The following is a 25,394-nucleotide window of genomic DNA, read 5'->3' on the forward strand; positions in this document are numbered from 1 at the left end:
GTTTATAAAGAGTAAAAAATTAACATTAATTATTAAAAATAATTTTAATATTATAAAAAAAATTATTTTAGTAAAATGAATTTATTTTTAAGAAGATACGAATATCATCACATGTTAAAATATTTGAATAAAAAATTAATAAAAGGTTATAATTGAAAATATTCCCAAAGTTTTTAAACATGGAAGAGTTTCTTTTATAATTTGAACACAATAAAAACAATAATATAATATAAATAAAAATTATCCATAGACTTAAAAACCCACCACCACCGTATATATTATGTCAGGAAGTTTCTAGGAAATTTCGTGCACCTTCTTATCTTTCTTTTTCATTTTCAATGAAAGCAAAGGAAACACAACTACTTGTCACCTTCTTCACATTTCATAAGCTGATTTAATGGGATCGAAATCTTCTCTGCAGATTTCATATCCATTGTTGAATCTGCTTTCATGCACAACAGTACATCATCTTCTTCCTCTTCTGCATCATACACTCCTTTCTTACTATTTTGTTTCTTGTTATAGTTTAAGATGTTCTTCAACACTCCTTTCAAACACACTCTACATCCTCCAGTCTGCATCCTCCACTCTCCACCATCCTCCACCTCCGTCACCGTCATGCCAGGGTCCAATCTCGGAACCATTTTCAACCTCCAACCTCGCACAACCATCATGTAAGGAAACGTGCAATGAGGAACCGAATACGAAGACCTGGGAACCGAATACACCACTCCGTTGCCAAATGAACAAGCTTGGAATCGAATAACATGGCTGGAAATGAATACAGCAGTGATGGGAACCGAATACAACACCCTTTAATATTGCTTTTTTCACCGGAACCGAATACTCCTCCTGCGTAACCGAATGCAGCTTCCTTGATGGGCTTCGTTCTTCCTCTTCAGGCGCAAATATGCTTCGTCTTCACCTAGCAAATTCCTTACCTTCAAAAGAGACCAAATTTACTCCTCACATGTGCAGATTTGTAGCAATAATATTTTTAAAAAGATGTAAGGAATCGATTATGGTTACTGGGAATCCAATCCCTTTTATTTTAGGACCGCGATATTCCAACAACGTATTTTTAACACTATTTTGACAACGCCACGTGTCGTTGTTTGATTGGTTTGTTTTAAAAATAATATTTTTTTAAAACCTACGAAACGGAAGTCCGTAACCCTTATTTTTAGTGAAAATCCGAAAATAGCCCTTTCTCTGTTCCATTGGAAACGAAGGACCGTTCTCTTGAAAGGTCGAAGGTCGCGTTTCGTGCCGCTTCACTTTGTTCTGTGTGCGTGGTGTTGTCTCCGTCCAGTTTCGTCTCCTGTTATCGTGCGGAATGGGAAGTTCCGGTGACCATTGTCCGACGACGAAGGTAAGTGGTTTTCCATTCCATGTCGTAGCTTGGTTATTCGGTTTGGGCATCTCGTAGCATGCTTATTTGGTTTTGGTTAAGGTTTGGGGTTGGTATCCTTGTGTTGTGGTTCTTGGGTTATTGGGTTATTGGCTTTCGTTGTTTTGATGATTTTATTTTGGTTTATGCAGTTGAGTGTTCGTCACTCTTTTTCGACAAAGTATATATGTACTTTGAACGAACGCTTGACAGACGAGCATCGGTCATTGATTGCGAGGACTCCATTTGCGTGGTTTTTAGATGTCAATGTCAATGTTAAAGTAGGTAGAAATACATTGAGTGAGTTATTGGGTAAGTGGGACGACTGTAGTAGTGGTTTTTTAGTTGGGAATAAAGTTTTGAATATAAATGAAAATGATATTTATTTAGGGTTGAGATTGAGTACAGATGGTGCAAATATTAACTTAAAGGAAAAGTTAGGCAATACTGAATGTGTGAAATACATAGGCAAAGGAACAAAGGAATTGAATTCGATATACAAAATTCTAATGCGAAAACACAAGAAAAAGATCCCTTGTTCTCATTTTTGTAGCCTTTACCTCCTGGTAGGGATAAGTGAGATTTTATTTCCAAAACGTAGCGGGAAAGTGTTTCCCGTAATGTTTAATCTTGTTGACAACTTAAGTGGTTTGGGTAGTTATTGTTGGGGTAGTGTAGTTTATCGTTTTCTGTTACGTAGTTTGTGCAAAGCTTCAGAAGGCTTGAAGAAATGCAAAGGTATTTCAAACGTTTACGTTGATGGTTGTGTTTACATGCTGCAGGTAATTAATAGTATTTGATGTAATTACTTAAATTGTTTTTTGAATTAAGTTTCTTACAAGTTAAGATGATTTATTTGTCTTAGGTATGGTTTTTTGAGCTCTTTGTTCCACCAAAAGGTCCTATTGATAAATTTCCATGAATATTGCATTGGATGAATATAAGTGTTGGAGACAAGTTCGTAAAACGGTGTATGGAGACAAGTTTGGTAAGTTGTTTGTTATCGGAAGTTTGTTATGTTTTCATATATTGACAAAAGTTGTGTAATCTGTAATGTGTTGTTAAATTTCAGGTTGTTGACGATGTTTATGGTGGTCCTTCAACCAAGGATAAGGAGGAATACAGACCAACACCTAAAAGAAAGGATGCTAAACCAAGAGGAAAGAAGAAACAAAAAAGAATTCGCAGAGAAACTTTTATGCGTGCCTTAGAGGAACAAGAATTTCTAATTGAAGAACTTAAAAGGAGGGTTGGAAGTTTGGAGGCACAATTGGCTGAAGAGAAGGCAAGAAGGCAAAATAAAGATGACGTTCGACAAAGTGTGCCTCGTACAGAACCATCCGTGAACACTGGTTTTGTATCACCTACTGACATTGACGGAAATGAACAACCTTTGAAAACGTATGTTAGGGTTGGATCACGAAGGCGTTACAAGGGAAGAGCACTTAGGACTCCATACACCGGAACCGCAGTGCTTAGAATAAAAAATGAGTGATCTGTGTATTTAGTTGATGGAAAATGTTATTTGGAAAGTAATGATAATTGTAATCATTGTAAATAGATTAAGAAAACAATGTTTAATGTATCCGATTTATTTCAATGAAATAAAATTTGAGTTTTGGTTTTGAATTGGTCTCATATTTTATTTATTCAATACCATTGTTATTATGAGTTGTGGGTTTGTGGATTTCAGAATGTGGTCATTTTTTGTGTCTCCTAAGTTGCAGGCTTGTTTGTAAGATGTTCGTGTTTGAGTGTTTCTGGGTAACATGGGTGACGAATGTCAAAACCAGTTCATTTGAAGGACAATTTGAGTGGGGGGTGATATGATGTGAGGCCAAGGAGTGTGGGGTGACCCCTCATCAGTTGGAGGAGCAAGGTGTGCAAGGGATGAATGAGGGTGTTCAAAAAAAAGCTCTGGTAATCGTTTACAGAATCCTGATAAACGATTACCCGAGAGGAAATTGGATTTTGTACAGAAAGTCCAACACAGGTACTCAGTCAGGTGAACAGGGGTCACCATTGGGAAAAAAGGTCAGTTTTAGGCACTTCTGCACCTGTCTGAGGCTGGTCCAGGTGTTTCAGTGGTGGGAGAGGGTGGTTGGTGATGTGTTGTGAGGCCAAGGAGTGTGGGGTGACCCCTCATCAGTTGGAGGAGCAAGGTGTACAAGGGATGAGTGAGGGTGTTCAAAAAAGGGTCTGATAATCGTTTACAGCATCCCTGTAAACGATTACCCGAGAGAAAATGGGAATTTGTACAGAAAGTCCAACACAGGTACTCAGTCAGGCGAACAGGGGTCACCATTAGGAAAAAAGGTCAGTTTTAGGCACTTCTGCACCTGTCTGAGGCTGGTACAGGTGTTTTAGTGGTGGGAGAGGGTGGTTGGTGATGTGTTGTGAGGCCAAGGAGTATGGGGTGACCCCTCTTCAGTTGTAGGAGCAAGGTGTGCAAGGGATGAGTGAGGGTGTTCAAATAAGGGTCTGGTAATCGTTTACAGCATCCTTGTAAACGATTACCCGAGAGAAAATGAGAATTTGTACAGAAAGTCCAACACAAGTACTCAGTCAGGTGAACAGGGGTCACCATTGGGAAAAAAGGTGACTTTTATGCAATTCTGCACCTGTCTGAGGCTGGTCCAGGTGTTTTAGTGGTGGGAGAGGGTGGTTGGTGATGTGTTGTGAGGCCAAGGAGTGTGGGGTGATCCCTCATCAGTTGGAGGAGCAAGGTGTGCAAGGGATGAGTGAGGGCGTTCAAAAAAGGGTCTGGTAATCGTTTACAGAATCCCTGTAAACGATACCCGAGATAAAATGGGAATTTGTACAGAAAGTCCAACACAAGTACTTAGTCACGTGAACAGGGGTCACCATTGGGCAAAAAGGTGACTTTTATGCAATTCTGCACCTGTCTGAGGCTGGTCCAGGTGTTTCAGTGGTGGGAGAGGGTGGTTGGTGATGTGTTGTGAGGCCAAGGAGTGTGGGGTGACCCCTCATCAGTTGGAGGAGCAAGGTGTGCAAGGGATGAGTGAGGGTGTTCAAAAAAGGGTCTGGTAATCGTTTACAGAATCCCTGTAAACGATTACCCGATAGAAAATGGGAATTTGTAGAGAAAGTCGAACACAGGTACTCAGTCACGTGAACAGGGGTCACCATTGGGAAAAAAGGTGACTTTTATGAAATTCTGCACATGTCTGAGGCTGGTCCAGGTGTTTCAGTGGTGGGAGAGGGTGGTTGGTGATGTGATGTGAGGCCAAGGAGTGTGGGGTGACCCCTCTTCAGTTGGAGGAGCAAGCTCTGCAAGGGATGAGTGAGGGTGTTCAAATAAGGGTCTGGTAATCGTTTACAGCATCCCTGTAAACGATTACCCGAGAGGAAATTGGAATTTGTACAGAAAGTCCAACGCAGGTACTCAGTCAGGTGAACAGGGGTCACCATTGGGAAAAAAAGTCAGTTTTAGTTTTACAGACAACTGCAGTGTTATTAAGTGGTATTGGTTAGTGGTATTGGTGTTTTACTCACAACTGTCATGCTATTAAGTGTATCATAAATTGAACATTACATAATAAATGTCGAGAATTGAGGAACCATTTTGAAAGTAAACAACTTCATTAAATTAAATACTTGAAATGATCAAAGCAGGAACTGTGGTACATAGTTCTTTATAATGCATAAAATAAAGCCTAAACAACCAATTCTAAGTCTGAGGATTGTTTTGAGAAGCACTTTGGAAGTGTTGCAGTTGTTGTTCAATGTTCCCAACGCGCGATTGCAACGCATCAAACCTTGTATTGATGACCACGTCCATGTTTCCAAATCTTGTTTCAAGGGCATCAAATCGAGTTTCAAAGGCATCAAATCTTGTACCAACAAAGGTTTGAAGTTGTTCTATGCGGTTGATGACATTATTTAGTGTTGTAGATGAACTGCCTTGTTCATCATCTTGTCCTTTTTCATGTTGAACTTCTTGTAAGGGGGGATGGGGGGCGTTGCCTTTGGGAACCCATTCTCCTTCATCATTTTGCACATAACCAAATGATGCTACAACTTCACAACCAATTTTTTGCTTCAACTTGAGTTCTGAAATGGGATCACTTTCAGTAGGGACTTCAAAGTGTTCAAGGAAGATGGTTATCAAATGTGGATATGGCAACTTTGCGTTGTCCCTTAATGCTCTTTTCATCTTATATCTAATAAGATGTCCCCAGTTAATGTGAATGGAATTGAAAAATGCCCATAGCAGCATAATATCCTCTTCGGATGCCTGACCAATATTCGTTGCACGAGGAATTAATACTCTAGTGAGAACGTAATGAAGTATCCTTGGTTGAACCTTCATTTGCCCCGCTAGTATTCTAGAATGTATGACTGCATCATCTCTACACAGTAGTTGCCTTGCAGTCACAAAATCGTATTGTTCTTTCCACTGATCTACAAGTTTTCCTTCGTAACAAACACCATCAGATGGGAGATTAGTGAGTTGTTGAAAAAGATTACGGCTAACCCTAATTTTTACACCTTTAACCTCGCTTCGAATAACCCCAGTATCCGATATTGACATGTTGTTGTAGAACACTCTGACTAATTGTGGGTGGTAATGTCTTCTTAAACACACAAATTCAGTCAGCCCAGCTTCGTTTAATATGTCATAGAATTGAAAATTTTTTCCTTCAAAGTATTCGTACTCTAGATACTTACTTTCCAAAATTTCCCGATTGACAAAATGTTGGGCATATTTCTCCTGTTGCTGTTCCGACGAGAAGAGATCATTGGTGGGCGTTGGAGGGGATGACGATGGTGATGGGGTTGGACTCCGGCGGCGTCGACGTCCACCAACGGAAGAAGATGCCTTTTGTTTCTTCGTTCCACGATCACCCATTGTATTTCGTTTAGGGTTTTCCACTGTTAGAAGTGAGCTTTTGCAAACGATTTCGAGGAAGGACGTGAATAGGCGGTTATGTATAGGATTCCAATATATAGACGTTATGCAGTGGGACAGTTTGGTTTAATTAACTGACCACAGTAATCGATTACCACATCCTCGTAATCGATTACTGTGTCAAATTCTGGTGTAGTCATATGCATTCCAAACATTCATTAATGGGATTTCATGGATGACCATTATAACTAACAAAAACAGAAAAAAATAACAAAAAAAAACAGCAAAGAAGTTGTATATATCAACTGATGTTGTTATCGAAATTGTTATGTACAGTTGACAACAACGACAAAAATCCAAAATGACCAATTTCGGTATCTTGTGATAGTTGGATAGTGTCCGCTTCAAATTGTACACGGTCATCACGTTCAACAACATTACTTGCTCTTTCGCCCTGAAACAACACAAGTAGTAAGTTAAACATAATTGATAGACTAAAAAGTATTTAATGAAAATTTTGAACGTAATTAATTACTCACGCATTGTTCGGTGGGTGAAGTTGAAGTCTTTGTGAATGAATTTGACTTTCTTCTTTTGGTTATTTTCTCAACAGTGGACTTCAACCTATTTGTGCGTGGACGTCCTTTTCGCTTAACAGTTGCAGGACTGTTTACAAGGACATCAGATGTTCCAACTGGACTAAGTGGTATTGACGTGCATGCACCAGTATCGTATCTTAGTTGGCCTGTATCACTGATGATGTTATTTGTCATGGAAGAACTGAAACCAAATTTTTTACCCAAACAATTAAGTTCTTTTTCCAATTAAGTACTAGCTTCCTCAGACTCACATGCAACTTCAGCAATTTCATAAAAACGTTTGCACAACAGTTTGTATCTTTCCATGCGTGGTTCATTTGTCGAATTACTATACGATGCTGTTATTAGTGTGTGTCTTCTTCGAATATTTTTGCTCCAGCGCCTCAAAATGTATTGTGTGGGAACACTGTAAACATCTTCTTGACCAAATACCAAGAGGGAATGGCGACATATAATTCCTCTAAACTCAAAGAGTTGGCAAGAGCAAGTGGTTGTCTGTGTGACGGGATGAAATTGAACTTTGTAAAATTTATCTTGTACACGATTACCCTCCCACATTCGTTCCTCTTTTACAGTGTAAGTGTTCCAAAAGTCCTCCTTTAAGGTGTCTTTGATGAAACAATTCATCCTTGAACGGAACTCAGTTTGGACCTCCTGAAACTTTGCATATGTGTATTCCACTTGAAATTGTCTCTCAATTGGTGACTGAGAACCACATGCAATAGTGGTGTTCATGGAGGAGAAGTCCGCTTCTATTTCCTTCTGGGCCTTTACCCTGACTGCATTGTCGTATTGGACCACAAATTGTTGAAGTGTTGTTGTAGAATTGATAAATCCATCAAAAAAGGCATTCATTCCCTCACTTCTCTGAGTCGTAGACATGCCTGCCCGAAAATCTTTTTTCAAGTAACACGGAACCCATTTATGTCTCTCTTCGTACAAATTACATAGCCATTCATTTTGGTCCAATCCATGTTTGGTAAGTAGTTCCTTCCAACCATGGTCAAATTTTGTTGAACAAACACAATCATATATAAGCGCATGTAGTTCGGTTTTGATAACTGGATAATTTCTATACCCGTGCAATTTTTCAAGCAACTTCTTCAAAATGTGCCATAAACACCACCTGTGCCTCGTATCAGGAAACACTTGTTCAATAGCGTTGGCCATTGCTCTGCATTGGTCGGTAATAATACTTTGAGGACTCTTGTTACGCATGCATCTTAGCCAACATTGGAACAACCATACAAATGAGACAGTGTCTTCCGAAGACAACAATCCACAACCAAGTAAAATGGAGTGTCCATGATGGTTAACTCCAACAAAAGGCGCAAATGGCATGTCGTACTTATTTGTTAAGTAAATGGTGTCAAAGGAAACAACATCACCAAATTCTTCACATGCAGCACGACTTCTTGCATCAGCCCAAAACACACTACAGATTTTATTCCCTTCATCGAGTGCAATTTTATAGAAGAACTCGTTATTTCTATCTTTCATTGACGAAAAGTGTCGTAGGAGTGCCTGACCATCACCATCCTTACATAAAGATCTTCTGTGTTGGCCAATGTAGTTTCTTGCGTCCCGCTCGACGAAGTCCATGTTTTCATAGCCCCCCGCATCGTTGACAATGCTAAGGAAACTCTTATTTAACCTAACTCCAGCATCGTTGTTGACCTCCAACGTGTGTTTTGCATGCATGCTTAACTTTCTATTGGCTGCAAATAGTTTGGAGTTATTTGCGCAAAGATCATGGTTGTGGTCCAGAACAACGGTCCTTATAAACCACTTGTCCTCCTTCTTTGCAATGGTTATCCCAGCAGGACATTGGTTAATTTGACTTGGAAGTGTTTTTACCACTGGTTTGACGGAAGACACATATTTTCCCTCCCTTGAACAAACTATTCTGAGGTAGTAGACGTTGTTGTCTTTATCTTTTTTAGAAGTTCTAGTCCACACGGCAAACCCACGTCTAATGGCGTAGTTTGTGTAAAATTTTTTTGCTTCAACCATTGAGTCAAAACACATATGCACTGTTGGGTCCATCTCCATTAAACTTTCATTAGCCTCATCAACATTGTCATTATAGTCATTCCCTTGATCCCCATCCATTGTGTGCGTTGACATTAAACCCACCTTTAGAGATAAAGCAAATTATATTGACTCATCACACTTACCACTATGACCACTGGCAACTACAAAAATAATGAAAATATAATCTTTTCGAACAAGTAATTAAAACGTACCGTGGTGGAAAATCGTGTGCCCTTTAATGAAGGTTAGTGGTCCTAACCAACCTCATCTTCTACATTTACGTCCACCATAAATGAACCTTATGTGCTTCTCACCAAACCTCCGAACTTCGTTGTGGCCCTTCTCTTTAATGAACACCCGGGTAAGTTGTCTGCAAGTGCTTGGTTAATGGAAGTAAATGTTAACGTTGGATGTTAACGTTGGTTGTTGACGCAGCTGTGTAGTCCCGCCAAAAGTCAGATTTTTGCCTTCTGGAGCACGTATTTGCTTATCTGTGAAAGCATGCATTGATGGTTGTCAGCATAAAGTTTCTCTCTCCTAACCCCCAATCAATGCTTTTCACTAAAAAAAGCCTACCCATCAAATCAGACTATCTCCCCACAATTAATGTAACTTCATTTTAACAAGTTAACTTAATGGAAATAGATGTAATATTAATATTTTTTTGTTACATTCATTTCATGTAATTTGATTGTCGACGTACTTGTATTTAAATTTCGGGGACAAACCAATTGTGTACGCTTCAATCAGGTGACACTATCTGTAACCCGTTTACCATTGTTTAGTTGTGAGTGACTTCTTTAATCATCCTACTGATGTATCGTCGTTAACCTAGAATTTTAATGTGGACAGGAAATTTCTGCATAATCATGGATGCATGGGAAGACCTTGTTTATGATGATGATGTCCTTGAATCGTTTTTGAAAAAATGCGATGCTTCCGCAACGCTTATTCCTGGTCCTGCAGGTAACATCCAAGCAGCTTTCATGAATAGAACGGGAACAGAACAACCGAAATCGACACAAGAATTTTCTCGTGATGTTGCTGACGCAACCTATGAACGAGATTTCAACTCCAATGCTTGGAAATGGGCACATATGTTTATTGAACACCACGATACAGTGAATCTCATACACGCTTCCAACAACATTATTACGTTTACTACGTGTAATTTGTTTTCATTTATTTTTATCATAGGTCTCGTAAAGGATGGAAAATTCGACAACGTTAACTCCCTCCAAGAGGCAAAATCAGCTGAGGTCCTTCCATTGGTTGTTTGCATATTGAAAGAGTGCAAACCAAATGGGTTGGGAGATATGCAGTTGACTCTTAAGGTAATATTGCTTTTATTGAACAACATAACATTTTATGCTACATTACTAACTTATTAAACCAACTTCTGAAGGACCCAACTGCCACGATGAAGGCTTCCTTGCACAAGAAAGTTCTTGAAGATCTTGAAATTGCAGACAATATCAGAGTTGGTTCCGTTATGATACTCAATCTTGTAAGCCATCAAATTTGTACTTAACTACCACAATTATTTTTTTGGTATTTAAGTGTTCTTCTTCTTACAAATTTCGTTTGTACATTTAGGTCCACCCCTTCACTGCATTTAGGCAAAACCACTACCTCAATATTACGCATCGCTCTATAGTCAAGGTTTTTCAAGCTGAAGTTTCTCCTCCTACAATTGACCTTGTTAAGGAGACACCAAAACCTGTGATTCGACTTCCTATGTGGGCAGAGAAGGAACTCAATGTGGATGACATCCTCCGCAAATTTGTACGTCCATCTGACCAACCATCAACGTCCAATCAAGCACACAACCAATAGTGGGTTTAGGATAACTGTAATTTTGTACGAACACCATTATAAGTATTTCATGCATAACTGTAATATTTCAAACGTGCAATGTATTATTGTTGTGTATGTTATGTACCTGAATCTCTATTAATGGTGTGTTATCATGAATTTATTTATCTCATACAAAAGTTTTGAAGTTAATTTTTCCAATGGTGACCCCTATTCAACTGACTGAGTACCTGCGTTGGACTTTCTGCATAAAATCCAATTTCCTCTCGGGTAATCATTTACAGGGATGCTGTAAACGATTACCAGACCCTTATTTGAACACCCTCACTCATCCCTTGCACACCTTGCTCCTCCAACTGATGAGGGGTCACCCCACACTCCTTGGCCTCACAACACATCACCAACCACCCTCTCCCACCACTGAAACACCTGTACCAGCCTCAGACAGGTGCAGAAGTGCCTAAAACTGACCTTTTTTCCCAATGGTGACCCCTGTTCACCTGACTGAGTACCTGTGTTGGACTTTCTGTACAAATTCCCATTTTCTCTCGGGTAATCGTTTACAGGGATGCTGTAAACGATTACCAGACCCTTTTTTGAACACCCTCACTCATCCCTTGCACACCTTGCTCCTCCAACTGATGAGGGGTCACCCCACACTCCTTGGCCTCACATCACATCACCAACCACGCTATCCCACCACTGAAACACCTGGACCAGCCTCAGACAGGTGCAGAAGTGCCTAAAACTGACATTTTTTCCCAATGGTGATCCCTGTTCCCCTGACTGAGTACCTGTGTTGGACTTTCTGTACAAAATCCAATTTCCTCTCGGGTAATCGTTTACAGGGATGCTGTAAACGATTACCAGACCCTTATTTGAACACCCTCACTCATCCCTTGCACACCTTGCTCCTCCAACTGAAGAGGGGTCACCCCACACTCCTTGGCCTCACATCACATCACCAACCACCCTATCCCACCACTGAAACACCTGGACCAGCCTCAGACAGGTGCAGAAGTGCCTAAAACTGACCTTTTTTCCCAATGGTGACCCCTGTTCACCTGACTGAGTACCTGTGTTGGACTTTCTGTACAAATTCCCATTTTCTCTCGGGTAATCGTTTACATGGATGCTGTAAACGATTACCAGACCCTTTTTTGAACACCCTCACTCATCCCTTCCACACCTTGCTCCTCCAACTGATGAGGGGTCACCCCACACTCCTTGGCCTCACATCACATCACCAACCACGCTATCCCACCACTGAAACACCTGGACCAGCCTCAGACAGGTGCAGAAGTGCCTAAAACTGACATTTTTTCCCAATGGTGATCCCTGTTCCCCTGACTGAGTACCTGTGTTGGACTTTCTGTACAAAATCCAATTTCCTCTCGGGTAATCGTTTACAGGGATGCTGTAAACGATTACCAGACCCTTTTTTGAACACCCTCACTCATCCCTTGCACACCTTGCTCCTCGAACTGATGAGGGGTCACCCCACACTCCTTGGCCTCACAACACATCACCAACCACCCTCTCCTACCACTGAAACTCCTGTACCAGCCTCAGACAGGTGCAGAAGTGCCTAAAACTGACCTTTTTCCCAATGGTGACCCCTGTTCACCTGATTGAGTACCTGTGTTTGACTTTCTGTACAAATTCCCATTTTCTCTCGGGTAATCGTTTACAGGGATGCTGTAAACGATTACCAGACCCTTTTTTGAACACCCTCACTCATCCCTTGCACACGGTTCTCCTCCAACTGATGAGGGGTCACCCCACACTCCTTGGCCTCACATCACATCACCAACCACCCTCTCCCACCACTGAAACACCTGGACCAGCCTCAGACAGGTGCAGAAGTGCCTAAAACTGACATTTTTTCCCAATGGTGATCCCTGTTCACCTGACTGAGTACCTGTGTTGGACTTTCTGTACAAAATCCAATTTCCTCTCGGGTAATCGTTTACAGGGATGCTGTAAACGATTACCAGACCCTTTTTTCAACACCCTAACTCATCCCTTGCACTACTTCGTCCCCCTACTCATCACGGATCAATCCACACTTCTTGCGTTCACATCAATCACCAACACCCATCTCCCCACTCAGAACTTGATCAACTCCTTCCCATTAATTACCATTAATTTTACTTAAAATGGTCTCGTACTTTTCAAATTCTTATTATAATTCTGCGTTCATTCTTCAATCACTAATTTTGTCATTATAACAAACACAAACACAAAGTAAAAACAATTCATTTCGAAATCCAACCACTAATCTTATTACAAACACATACTGTACATTGTCAACTAACATTAGGTACATATTTGAACATCTTATACATGTCAAATTTTATCATTTCTTAGCAATCCTGAACAATGCCATATAGTTGTAGGGCTTCCATTCTTCTTATGTTCTCGTTGTCCAGGATCCAGTCACACACATATTTCTTTCTAATCCCAAGCAGCTCCTCCTGAAACCAACATTGTCCACATTACAAACCAGCACATACAAGAATATTATCAAACACACAGTTCCAACTTACAGTTGTATATTGAGGCATGCTTTTCCCGTTGTATTTTTCGTCTCCATCCCAGATTTCCATTGCTTTCAACATTATGACTCCACAATCATGTCTGAAATAATATACCCACAACATCAAATCACTTTTGCCCATATACATGACAACACAATAGAATCCGGCAGTACAGTTGAAGAAACTTACAAGTTTGGTTGGGATGAGATAATTGCTTGTTTAACAGTCAAAGGACCAATACTACCTTCCGGTGTATTCATCAAGATGCAAAAAAACCGTGCCATATTTTCAGCCTACCAGTTAACAAATACAATAAATACTTAAACAATACAGGGTTATGTCATAATCACACGGTCAACAACAATGAAAGATGTCGAATCTTACAACAGCTGTGTCTATCCTTTTGCGGTCTCTCATACCCTTACCCAATGAGTCAGTCACAAAAATCTCCAATGACCTCAATTTCACTGAATAACACCACTAATGATCATCGTGGACAAATGGCAGAAACAACTACAAACAATATAAACAATTTCAGTAACACATTTACAACCAAAAGTCGACATAATTTGCAAATTAAAGGTTACTCACAAAGTTCGCTGTGGCAAAGTCTCCAAGTCCAAAATGATCGGAACGCAAATAACTGTTATAGTTATGAAGCGTCCAAACATGGCGATTCTGTGGACGTTTCCTATAATCTGTAAGAATATGGTGCTGTGGACAATTTCAAAATCATCAATAAAAAATCAATCAAAAATACTTGCTTCAATCATAAATATCATACAATATCAAATTTTATTTACGGAGTATAACAGACTAAAATGAATCCTCTTAACAACACCGCACAACCTTTTCTCAAAGTACATAAAGATCGTACAAGCAAATAACACCACCTACACAATAAAAAATTTTCACATGAGTAACATAAACTAAAACATGAAACACAACCAAATGTGACAATACTAACCATGTTATCAACGTATTTTATCGGGGCCAAAGTGTAAAATGAAGTCGTGCTCAAGGTTTGCCCAATTATCTCGCTTACAACCCTAAACATACCAAATATTAGTCAATCACAAACAATGGAGATTCGTCAACCACAACTACAATTCATACCATATACCTGTATACGGTCATCTCTCTGACGCTGACTGCTGTGTAAAATTGGTCTACATCAACAGTGGTGCTTGGATCACCAACAAAACTGCGCAATGGGGGTATAACCAATGGCACGACCTCCCGTTCTTCTTCATCACCATCATCATCTATTTCAATAAAATGAATGTTATGAACAGTTCTTGAAACTATCTCCTCTTCATGTGCGGTTTTATCCTCCCCTCTTACTTCAGTATATGCACCTAGGGGGTCATGAACTGCATTACCATCACCTTCTTCTTCAAATCCACAATCAGGACAAACTTCAGCCTCTTGGTCTCCCCCAACTTCAGGCTTCTCCTCACCTCCAACTCCAGCTGCTTCATCAACTCCACCACCAACCTCTTCATCAGTGCCACATGCATCTGCTTCATGAAAGATTGGAGTTTGACAAATTTCAAATAACTCCCTAGTAAGAACTCCAATCTTGGCATTGAATGCTCTGATATCTTCATTGTTTTTCCTCAATCTCTCCTCGGCTCCTGCTTCTCATGTCCCGTCATCAGAGCTTTCGTCATCATCATCATCTTTCTCAACCTTGGATCCTTCACCCAAGGATCCTTCACTCATCCCTCCGTCATCCATGTTGAAAGCTGCACGGATTTCCGGCCTATGACGATCTTCCTTTCGTAGATACCACTCCATATTTAACTGCACCAATATCACACAACAAATTCATACTAAATACACAATCCATTTTAACATACAAAATAATGAAAAACAAAACACTTACATCTCCGGTCATAAAAATATGTTCAATTTTTTCGGTCCTTGATTTATACGGGAACCATCGCATTATGCGCGGGAAAAACCTGTGCGAAGGATGACCATGCAAGGAAAGTCTTTCAACCGCCCAAGCCTACAATATCATAAAATCATTTCATCAAACCTAATTCACAATGTTCTGCAGTACATCAAAATAGTTAACTACAAATCATATTACCTGCAACACTGCCACATTGCCACTAAGAGTGAGTGACTGGGGGATACCTGCTCCCATAATTTTCTTCTTACATTTATTTAAATTCTCTACAATATGTTTATGTACACCGGTGCACCAATCATATAGACACAAACTGTCTAAGTCATCTAACACTGCAAAAGGCATGTTACAAACATGCCTTGATTTCCTAGGGAAATAGAAAACAACCAAACAAACTAATATATATAACCTACACACTACATCAACATCAATGTTTTTATCATGAACAATGACATTAAACATGTCCGTCAAGTCATTCAAACTGATGGTTTTTGATTTGAACATTTCACCAACCAATCCACCAACTACTTCATCAAAGGGAATCTCTAAACCACCTATTTCTAAACCTATGCTCATGAACACATCAATAACTCTGAAGGGCACCAACTTTTGACTTACTCTAAAACTGTTATCATGCCCAACCCACCTGCAAACCATAACCTTCAATAATTTCAAATTCACCTCCACAGGGCTTTGAATATTTTGAAGTATACTAGGTTACTTTTATTTAAATATTAGTATATATATACAATTGTTTTTTCGTTATGAAATTTAGTTTTTTTTTTCTTATAAAATAATGTTTGTATGTAATAATACACACAATTACTTGTCTTTTGCATTCTATAGTAAATACAAACCTGAAGATCCCAGCCCATACTAGAAGAATAATAAAAATGAAAATCTATACAAAAAATAAATATTCCTTAATATTTTGTTGTCCTTTTTTTTTCTTTAATACCAGTCCACTTGCTTTGGGTCAACTCATTTTTTTCTATTAAGAAACTCCAAATATATAGTATATAGCACGATCACATAGGAAAACACCAAAAAAGCGTTGCAGAGCAGAGTTGTCCAGTGACACCGACTAAATTGTAAAACCTTTTTTATCTGTCTAATCAAAAAGTAAAAGTTTCAAATATCGGGCTTTGTTCGTTTAGAGTGATTTGGGGGAGATGATTTGAATAGATTTGAGTGGATTTGAGGGTAATTTTTTTTTGTTTTTTTGAGTGGGTTTGTGGGTAATTGAGAGTGGATTTGGAAGTAAAGTTTGTGAGAATTAGTATAGGATTTGATTGATGTGATAGACTTTAAAAATGAGTTTAATTGGTAGAAATTAAAGATTACCAAAATGCCCCTAGTTATAAAAATAATATAAAATGTTATTTATAAATGTTATATTTAATTGTAAAAATGTTTATAAAGAAAAAAAAAATTATGAATAATTTATAAAATTAATGTTTAAAAATTATAAAAATTAAATAATCAACTTATTTTTAATAAATTAAAAAATATAATATACCTCATTTTATTAAGATCTAGATTTTTTTAAATTATAATATTAAAATAATTATAAAAAAAACTGAAAAATAAGTTTGCATAATAAATATAAAAAAAAACCTGTAACCGGTTACGCGTTTGCGTAACCGGTTACGCGTGCCACCAAAATTTCATATGCTCCTGTAACCGGTTACATGCTTCTGTAACCGGTTACGCCACCCTCCCACTACATTTGCTTCATACCCCTGTAACCGGTTACGATTCTCCTGTAACCGGTTACGCCACCCTTGTGTTGCGTATCAAGTGGAGGGCACACACGACTTTTCATCAACAATCCACGCAAATCTCTTCAATTTTGCGAGTGATGAAAATGGAGTGCGTCCCGCAAATCCGTCCTCGATGATCCGTTCATTTCAGCTCAAAGAAACAACCATGCATTGGTAAATCGTCGCTCTCAAATTCTCATAAACAGTTCAATCTGTTCATGCGAACACAGGCTAAAAGTTAGAAGATTAAATCAATGACACCACCATACTCAATATAATTAAAGGTAATCAAATTGAAATCAACTATTGTGCTCAACGTCTAAATTTGTTTATCACATTTTCCTATTTGCACTATATTAAATTATTATTTTAGTCCAAAAAGACTAAAGAAGTATAAAGATACTAATGAGATTCATATAGATATTAATTTCTCAAAAATAAACAAAAACTAATATTTAAGTATATATTGATATTATGTGATATTATATGAAATAGAGCTCATTATTAATTTCTCAAAAATAAACAAAAAATAATCGGTGTTGTTTCCCTTAGTCCTCTTAGTGCCCTTAGAAAATATTTATTTGTGATCATTTTCATTAGATCAACCGTACGTCAACAATTAATGTTTTAGTAAAAAGTTGTGAATTACAGAGTACATTCGGTCATGTAAGAACACAAATTTTGATAGCGTTTTTAAGTTGTGTATTTGTGATCATTTTCATTAGATGAACCGTAGACGTCAACAATTAATGTGTTAGTAGTTTTTTCTTACTACAAAGGTCACGAGTTAATTGTATTGTCAATAGTTAATTAGTGTTTTGTATTGATCTTTGGGTGCATATTTGATTGTGATTTATAATCACTTTCATTTCATGTAACCTGAAGACCAATGCGAAATGTTGGCAAAATTTCGTGAAATTTTAGATATGTTGTTTAAAATTTATATGTTTAATAAACTAAAAATAGTGAATCTTCTTGAATTGGATAGGGTCACACCTTGAATACAAACACGAACAAAGTGATCATTAAAGATTATTGAAATTGTGTAAACAATTTCAGTAAACATGGGTACGGATCGAGGGTGGATTAATTTACCACGCATCAGCATTGAGTACGAGAGGTAGAAGAATTTATAGAGTTTGCGCAACCTAATGCGAGTACAAGTGGTGATGATGAAGTCAAGTTCAGATGTCCCTGTGTGAACTGTTTGAATGGGAGGAAGTTGAACGCAACTAATATTAGGGAACATCTTACCTGTGATGGTTTCGTACGAAGTTATACAACATGGATATGACATGGCGAATATGCCTCGGTTAAGGTCATAACCGAGGTAGAATAACCCCCTATGGCCTCGGTTAAGGTCACACCCGATGCAGAAAGGCTGGCGGACTGAAAAAAAAAACAAAAATGCACTCTACTGTCTCGGTTAGGGTTACAACCGAGGATATAGAAGGGGACTTTATGCCTCGGTTCAGAAGGAACCGAGGCAGTATGTCCTACGAAAAAAAATAAAAAAAATAAAAACATCTACTGCTTCGGTTAAGGAAGAACTGAGGCAGTATCTCACCCTTTTATGCCTTGTTTCACACCCGGGGCAAAAAGTAGTAGACTTATTGTTTCGCCTGAATATGTCTCGGTTCGGGAACCGCTGTCTATGGACAAAAATAACCGGTGTCGTTTTTCCTTAGTCCTTTTAGTGTCCTTAGAAAATATTTATTTGTGATCATTTTCATTAGATCAACCGTACGTCAACAATTAATGTTTTAGTAAAAAGTTGTGAATTACAGAGTACATTCAATCATGTAAGAACACAAATTTTGATAGCATTTTTAAGTTGTGTATTTGTGATCATTTTCATTAGATGAAGCGTAGACGTCAACAATTAATGTGTTAGTAGTTTTTTCTTACTACAAAGGTCACGAGTTAATTGTATTGTCAATAGTTAATTAGTGTGTCATGTTTTATTTTTAATTATTAGTTAGTAAGGCTGAAAGAAAGAGGAAAAGTCTAAATTGAAATGATATAATATTGCATTAATAATATAACAAAAGTGAATAAGAATGATTGACACAGACAGAGCTGATGTCAAAACATAGAGCATGCTACATAATTGTAGCTTAATTAATTGAACGAGAAAAGGAAAGAGGTGCGTATAGACGTAATGAAAAATAAGCGTACTTAGAGTAGGGGATAAGTGGCATGCATGTTGATGCCGCATAGACCTTCGGGGACGCCGGTGTTCCTCATAATCTTCATGTAACCCTCCTCTCCCCATCCTTCACCCCAAGAATTTCTTATCAACCAGTACTTGCCATTTGCATCCTCATCATACCCAATTGCAGTAACAGCATGGTTAAGTTGAGTTCCACACTCACCACCGAAAACTCCTCCCTTGTAAAACTGAAATGCTTGTCCACTAGCATCAAGGATTACAGAAACGGGTTGCCTGCTCACTGCCTGAAGAAGTTCCTCCTCCCTCTGCTGAGGCACCATTTCGAAACCTCCAATCCTGGCTGCAGGATTCACAGAATGGCAACTCCCAGTTGTTTCCTTGTAAGGGTATTCTGCATCAGTTCCAAGACCCATGCTTTTTATATACCCAAAGGCGTTTTCCAAGGATTCTCCGTGGCATCCGTCATGGCTGGCACAATCCACCAATTGTTGCTCAGACAACGAAATCAAGTTTCCAGTTTTTATTTGGGTAATCCCCTCAACTGTCGCCACAGCTGAAAATGCCCAGCAACTCCCTGCCACCTCAAATCAAAGTCATCATCCAAAGGAATATATATATTAATGCATGAAATAGGTAGTTAGGGTGGCAAAGCAACAACGTACCACATTGGCCTTGGTACTTAATTTTGTTAACGGCTCCTTTCTTTCTCCAATCCAAGCTTGACGTAACGACAGAGAGACTGCGGTTGATGCTGGAGGAAGTTGGTAGAGTGTGTGGGTTATAAAGAGCTCCTGTGTGAGACGCGAGGAATTCATCGTTAGTTAAATCAGCAAAAAGGTTTACGCTTAAAGTGTAGCTCTTGTTTTCTTGGCTGTTGTGTTTGCGTATGAAGTCCAAGTTGTCCTTGAATATCTGTTGGCGTCTGTCCTTCTCTGCGCTATTAGCATAAACACGGCCATGCAGGACAGCCCAGTCTTCATGCAGTGCAGCAATGGAAGGTTCAGAGAGTGCCCGGGATGTAGCACGAGATGTGCATGTCCACAAATATATGAACAAGGTAACAACTACAGATTTTGTGTCTAGTGTTGATGCCATTGCAATCAGTCGGTTAGCTAGGAGTGAATGAATGTGTTTAAGTGATTGTGAATGGTTATATTTTGTGAAGAAGTGTACAAGTATAAATAGAATACAAGTAGGCACGTCCCAGCGTGCCCGATGGGTTACAACTTGACAGATCATCTCCGGCAATCAAGCCACTTACGCACAGACCAAACCAAACAACATCATGACTTGTTGTGTTACCGTGTTGCTTCGTTTGCTGTGTCTGTCATATATCATATGCTTGTCTTCGACTCTTGTGGACAAATTTAAAACGCTAAGTCATTACAAAATCATTTGTTAGTTTTACGTTAATCTTCCTTTTTAAAATTCTTAAGAAAATCATTTACTTTTTCTATTTAACATTTTATGTTAAAACCCTGCTGTAAAGTGTAAAAACAAGTAAAATAAAATATCAAAACTATATATAGTGGCCAGATATAAGATACTTGTGATTTAATTCAAAAAGTCAAAAGAAATGGAGATGCAGGGGATCGAACCCTGTACCTCTCGCATGCAAAGCGAGCGCTCTACCATTTGAGCTACATCCCCCTTGTATAATGCATTGTCACATCAATTAATATTTTATATTATTCATTGTATACTGCCACTAATCTAACAAACAAATTTTGTATTTATTTCTTATGAGTTATTTTATAATTGAATTATATTGGTTTTAACTAGTAAAACAACTTGTTTACTTATAATTTATTATTCTTTATAATTTTTTTTAGAAAATTAAATTTATAGATTTAAAAGTTTGTTTAAATTAATATATGATCTACGAAGGAAATATCTTTTATTTTTAAAATTACTTTTAAGTATGAGTTTGAAATTATTTTAGAATTTTTATTTTTTATTTATTGTAGAATGACAAAAAACAAATTACTGATTTTCATCAACATATTCATTCATGAGATAGTCATAATATTGTATTGACTTGTCACTTTCTATCTCCTAATTCGTTTAATATTTCATTTAGTGATACAAGTTCGATATATGTGACCCATTTTTTTGAGATGAATGTAAGCAGTTTAGAGATAAATGAAGACCTTAGTATTGATGCAAAGTGACTCTAGAAAGGGGTACAAACATATTACAATAAATACAAACAATGTAAGGACTAAGGAAGAGAAGAATCCACACAAGAATCTATATTGGTTCACAATAAATACAAACATATGCTTAAGAAATACATTAATAAAAACCTTTTGACAAGCATAAGTATCAACCACTCTTGGATACTGTTCAGACTTTGACAAATGTACCAAATTGTTCATGTAATAAATCGGTAAGACCGGAGATTGTTTCCCAAGAGACTTATGTCACCAAACAATCGTATAATTTCTAACTAACTTAGACAAAGAATGATTCCATAATTTGGGTTTTAGTGCAATTAAAGTAAATATAAGACAAGAATGACAAAAATGAACTTTGGTAACTCAAACACTTAGGAATGGAAAGATTAGAGATGATATGGAATTATATTGTTTGGAGTATGATTTCACCTACTTCACTCTTATGCATGGTAATTCACTTTCTCTTCATTAAAATGTCAATGTCAATCTATAAATTTACTCAAACACAATCCCTTGGTAGAGAGAGCCTAGACTTTCTTATTAGACTTCAATCCCTTGGAAAACCTAACAATTGTTTCCGCATTAAGAATTGAGATTAACGACAACCAAAGGTCCTAACTCTATTCCTAGATACAATTTCCTTTTGGTGTTTAATCCAGTTCCAGATTCACACAATATTTCCGTATTTTAAGCAAACCCTAAAATCATGTCATGGTTGATTACATCATAATAAGCTTTAAGTAAAGGAAGTAAACACTAACAATGATGCATATAATCATTCAAAACATTGTAGTTTACATAAGAGATTAGTGGTTACATCAATCCCTAACAATAAATGAAACTAGCTCTCCATGAAGGAGAGCTTAAGCCTATAACAATGGTGGAAATGAAAGAAGGAAGATAACCCAAAGAAGAAGAAGGACTATTCCCACAACTCCTCTGTCGCCTCCAAGTGCTCAAATAGAGAGAAATTGCTTTCGGGTTCCCAAAGATCCAAATCCCTTCGTGTTTCAGCCCTAAATAGACCAAATTTGCCACATCAGCGTCGCCACCGCCCAGTTGCACCCCAGCTACAGAATTACAGTGATAGAGCACTTAACTGCACCCCAACTGTAGTCTAGTGGCAGCGTTCCAGAGAGTAGACGCTTAACTGAACGCTAGTTGCACGCCAGCGACATATTCCAGAGAGCAGGTGCTTAGTTGTAGGAAAGTTGCACCCCAACTACAGCAAGCCGAGATGAATGAGGCTCATTTAGATAAAATAAAACAAATAGAGAGGTATGGAATGCAAGAGAGCATATGCAAATGAGCCCCATTTAGATATGCATGAGAGTCGAGATGAATGTGTAAAACAAATGAAAGATATGATATGCAAGAACAAAACATAATATGGAGAAGATAATTTGGAATGCAAACTACAATCACAATTTCTCCACATGCTCTACAGAACCCAAGTAGCAATGAAAACAATGCAGAATGATAATATATGAGGGAATTTCTGCATCTAATCTTTGTCAGAGCGGCTGCAGCGGAATGGTTAGGGTGGAATAACAAACCAAGAGGGTTTTTAATACGAACGTGTGCCTTTTAATTTCTACTCAATTAAACTTACCAAGAAAATAATAATGACAAATAAAGAGAGTAAGGTTGAGAGAAATTTGCACAGATAATTTTATCCTGGTTCAGATTTTACCAATCCTACATCCAGTCGTTTATCTCAAATCAAGATAAACAGTTCACTACTCACAAAACAATTACAAATTACAATCACAAAGAAACAATTTGTAAAAGTTTAGAAACCACCTCTCTTGTTACCCCCAAGAGATGAAAGTCACTTCCCCTATAACCCACAAGGGATGAACACCTCCTCTGAATCTTCACAAAGGATGAACATCTCCTCCGAATGCTTCAGGAAGGATGATAGGCGTTTAACTCAGCAACAACAACAACACTCAATCACACTCCCTGTGAAAGTTCTCGCTCTATGCTAACACGCCAAGTTCTCAAAGCCACAACACAGGGGTTCAACAAACCCTAGAACACTTATCACCGCACACTACAGATAATATTTTTCAGAATACACTTATTTTGTATATTGTATTTCGTATTTTAGAATGAGAGTCCCAATTTAATTTATAGAGATTTCACCCAAGGATACCTCCAAAAATCCGTTGTCAACTAATTAACGTGTGATAATCAATTATCCAATTATGATAATTAATTATGTATTTAATGAAAGCACAACGGTAACAAAAAGCTTGCTTAAAAATTCTAATAATTGTTCATTATAATTAATTATGGCAAGTCATAATTGATTACTGATAATCGATTATTATAAATTGATAATCAATTATCTTGAGTATAAAATGAGGTTTTCTGATTCAAAATTTTTTTTAACGAAACCTAAGACAAACAATACATAGAATCAAATATAAATCACATCCTATACATAAATCTACTAAATTATAAAAGCTTTAATATAAAAACAAGTCTTCATGAAGATCTTCCTGCAATAAGAGCACTTGAGACTTGACTTTGAGACATCATCAAAATTTATGCTCTTTAGCTTTATGCTAACAATCTCCCCCTTTTTGATGATGATAAAAAATATTTTAATTTAAAGCTTTTTGTAACCTGTACTAATTTGTAACTCATACATAACTTAAAGAAGATGGATTAGTAGACAAAAGATAAATATAATTAAGCCTTTAAACATATTTCTCCCCATTTTTTATCATTATTAAAAAGGCGCTATGTATAATATAAAAAATTTTCTTCCCCTAAATACAAGAACTCCCCTTGAATATAAGTCATAAACAAATAAATAACAATTATCATAGTTTTTATTAAAGGGAAACAGGAGGCATAATTCAAAACATAGAAAATACAATAAATTTAGAAATCATAATAAATAAATAAAAACAGGATAAAAGAAGTAGTTAAAAAAAATTGACAATTTCTTTTTCAAGTTAAAAACTCCCCCTTAAAAATATTTTCAAAATCTGATTTAAAATTTTTATTTTCTTCAGAAATATTTTTAAAATTTAATTTTTATTTTTCATTTTCTTCAAGAACATTTTCGAAATTTAATTTTAAATCTTTGAAATTCTTTTTCAATTTCTTATGAGCTTTATCTAATTTTTCAAATTCTATTATTAAAGCAGCATAAGTTTCGTGCAATTCATCTTCACTATATTGACTATAATTATCAGAATCTCTAGATGTACTTACATGGCTTCCAACAGTGTCGTCGTCCGCCATTAAACAGATGTTTGCTTCTTCATCAGAATTGCTCAAGTGAGAAATTGTTTCATTGTCATCGTCCCATGCGATGTAGGCTTTCTTTTTTTTGAAGAACTTCTTTTCTTTTATTTTTCCACTCTTATTTTGATTTGGGCAGTCAGCTTTTAAATGCCCCTTTCTCTACAACCATAACATCTATAGTTTGAGGAAGATCCTTGATTTTCTCTCTTTTCGTATTTGAATCTTCCTTTGTCTTTTGATTTCATGAACCTGTTGAGCCTTTTTATCATGAGTCTCAAATTTTCTTCCTCATCTGAGTCTTCATCTTCTATTTTTCTTTTGCTCCTTTCTACCTCAGATTTTAAGGCTAGAGTCCTTTTTTTCTTAGTCTTTGCTTCTTCTTCATCTAGTATTCCGATGTCAAGTTCATGCTCTCTCAATTTTCCAAATAATGTCGCCATAGTCATTGTGTTTAGATTTTGTGACTCAGAAATTGGAGTCACTTTTAGTTGTCATGACCTGTCTAAGATTTCAAAATTTTAATATTAAGCTCATCATTTTCGAAAGACTTACCTAGTCCAATGAGATGATTAACAATGTTGGTGAAGCATTTCTGAACGTCTGAAATTGTTTCTCCTTGCTTCATCCTGAAAATTTCGTATTCTTGGATCAAGGTATTCTTTCTAGCTCTCTTTACGTCATCTATACCTTCGTGGGTTACTCTTAGCAATCCCACATTTCTTGAGCAATCTTACAAACAGAGATCCTGTAAAACTCGTCAACGGTTAAAGCAAATGAAATAATATATCGAGCTTTTACATCGTTTTGAAACCTTTTCTTTTCTTTAGCAGTCCATTGAACATGAGGCT

General features: G+C 37.4%; 3 protein-coding genes and 1 non-coding gene across 5 annotated transcripts; 1 reads left to right on the forward strand and 3 right to left on the reverse strand.

The window, feature by feature from the left end:
• Window positions 1-320: 320 nt before the first annotated feature.
• On the forward strand, window positions 321-3,019 carry LOC148206568 (uncharacterized). Of its 2 annotated transcripts, none has more exons than XR_015783609.1 (3): window positions 321-1,372; window positions 1,543-2,378; window positions 2,463-3,019. XR_015783609.1 is itself a non-coding variant. In XM_088104385.1 (3 exons), the coding sequence occupies exons 2-3, from the start codon at window positions 2,325-2,327 to the stop codon at window positions 2,883-2,885; spliced, it is 477 nt and encodes a 158-aa protein (XP_087960511.1). In that variant the 5' UTR covers window positions 2,035-2,172; window positions 2,256-2,324; the 3' UTR covers window positions 2,886-3,019. The 2 variants fall into 2 exon arrangements, 1 of the variants encoding a protein (XP_087960511.1); XM_088104385.1 differs by lacking the exon at window positions 321-1,372 and having other exon boundaries at window positions 2,035-2,172; window positions 2,256-2,378.
• Window positions 3,020-7,087: 4,068 nt separating this feature from the next.
• LOC148206569 (protein FAR1-RELATED SEQUENCE 5-like) lies at window positions 7,088-8,974 on the reverse strand. Its single transcript, XM_088108094.1, has one exon. The coding sequence runs from the start codon at window positions 8,972-8,974 to the stop codon at window positions 7,088-7,090; it is 1,887 nt and encodes a 628-aa protein (XP_087964220.1).
• Window positions 8,975-18,940: 9,966 nt separating this feature from the next.
• On the reverse strand, window positions 18,941-20,253 carry LOC124827235 (senescence-specific cysteine protease SAG12-like). The gene is made up of 2 exons (XM_047300245.2): window positions 19,768-20,253; window positions 18,941-19,679 (listed from the first exon to the last, which is right to left on the reverse strand). The coding sequence occupies exons 1-2, from the start codon at window positions 20,198-20,200 to the stop codon at window positions 19,111-19,113; spliced, it is 1,002 nt and encodes a 333-aa protein (XP_047156201.2). The 5' UTR covers window positions 20,201-20,253; the 3' UTR covers window positions 18,941-19,110.
• Window positions 20,254-20,682: 429 nt separating this feature from the next.
• TRNAA-UGC (transfer RNA alanine (anticodon UGC)) lies at window positions 20,683-20,755 on the reverse strand. The gene has a single exon. It is a non-coding gene; the product is annotated as a tRNA-Ala (tRNA).
• Between the last annotated feature and the right edge of the window lie 4,639 nt (window positions 20,756-25,394).

Source organism: Vigna umbellata, chromosome 1 (genome assembly GCF_029865625.1).
Source record: "Vigna umbellata cultivar VRB3 chromosome 1, Vumbellata_1.0, whole genome shotgun sequence".
Taxonomy (NCBI): Eukaryota; Viridiplantae; Streptophyta; class Magnoliopsida; order Fabales; family Fabaceae; genus Vigna; species Vigna umbellata.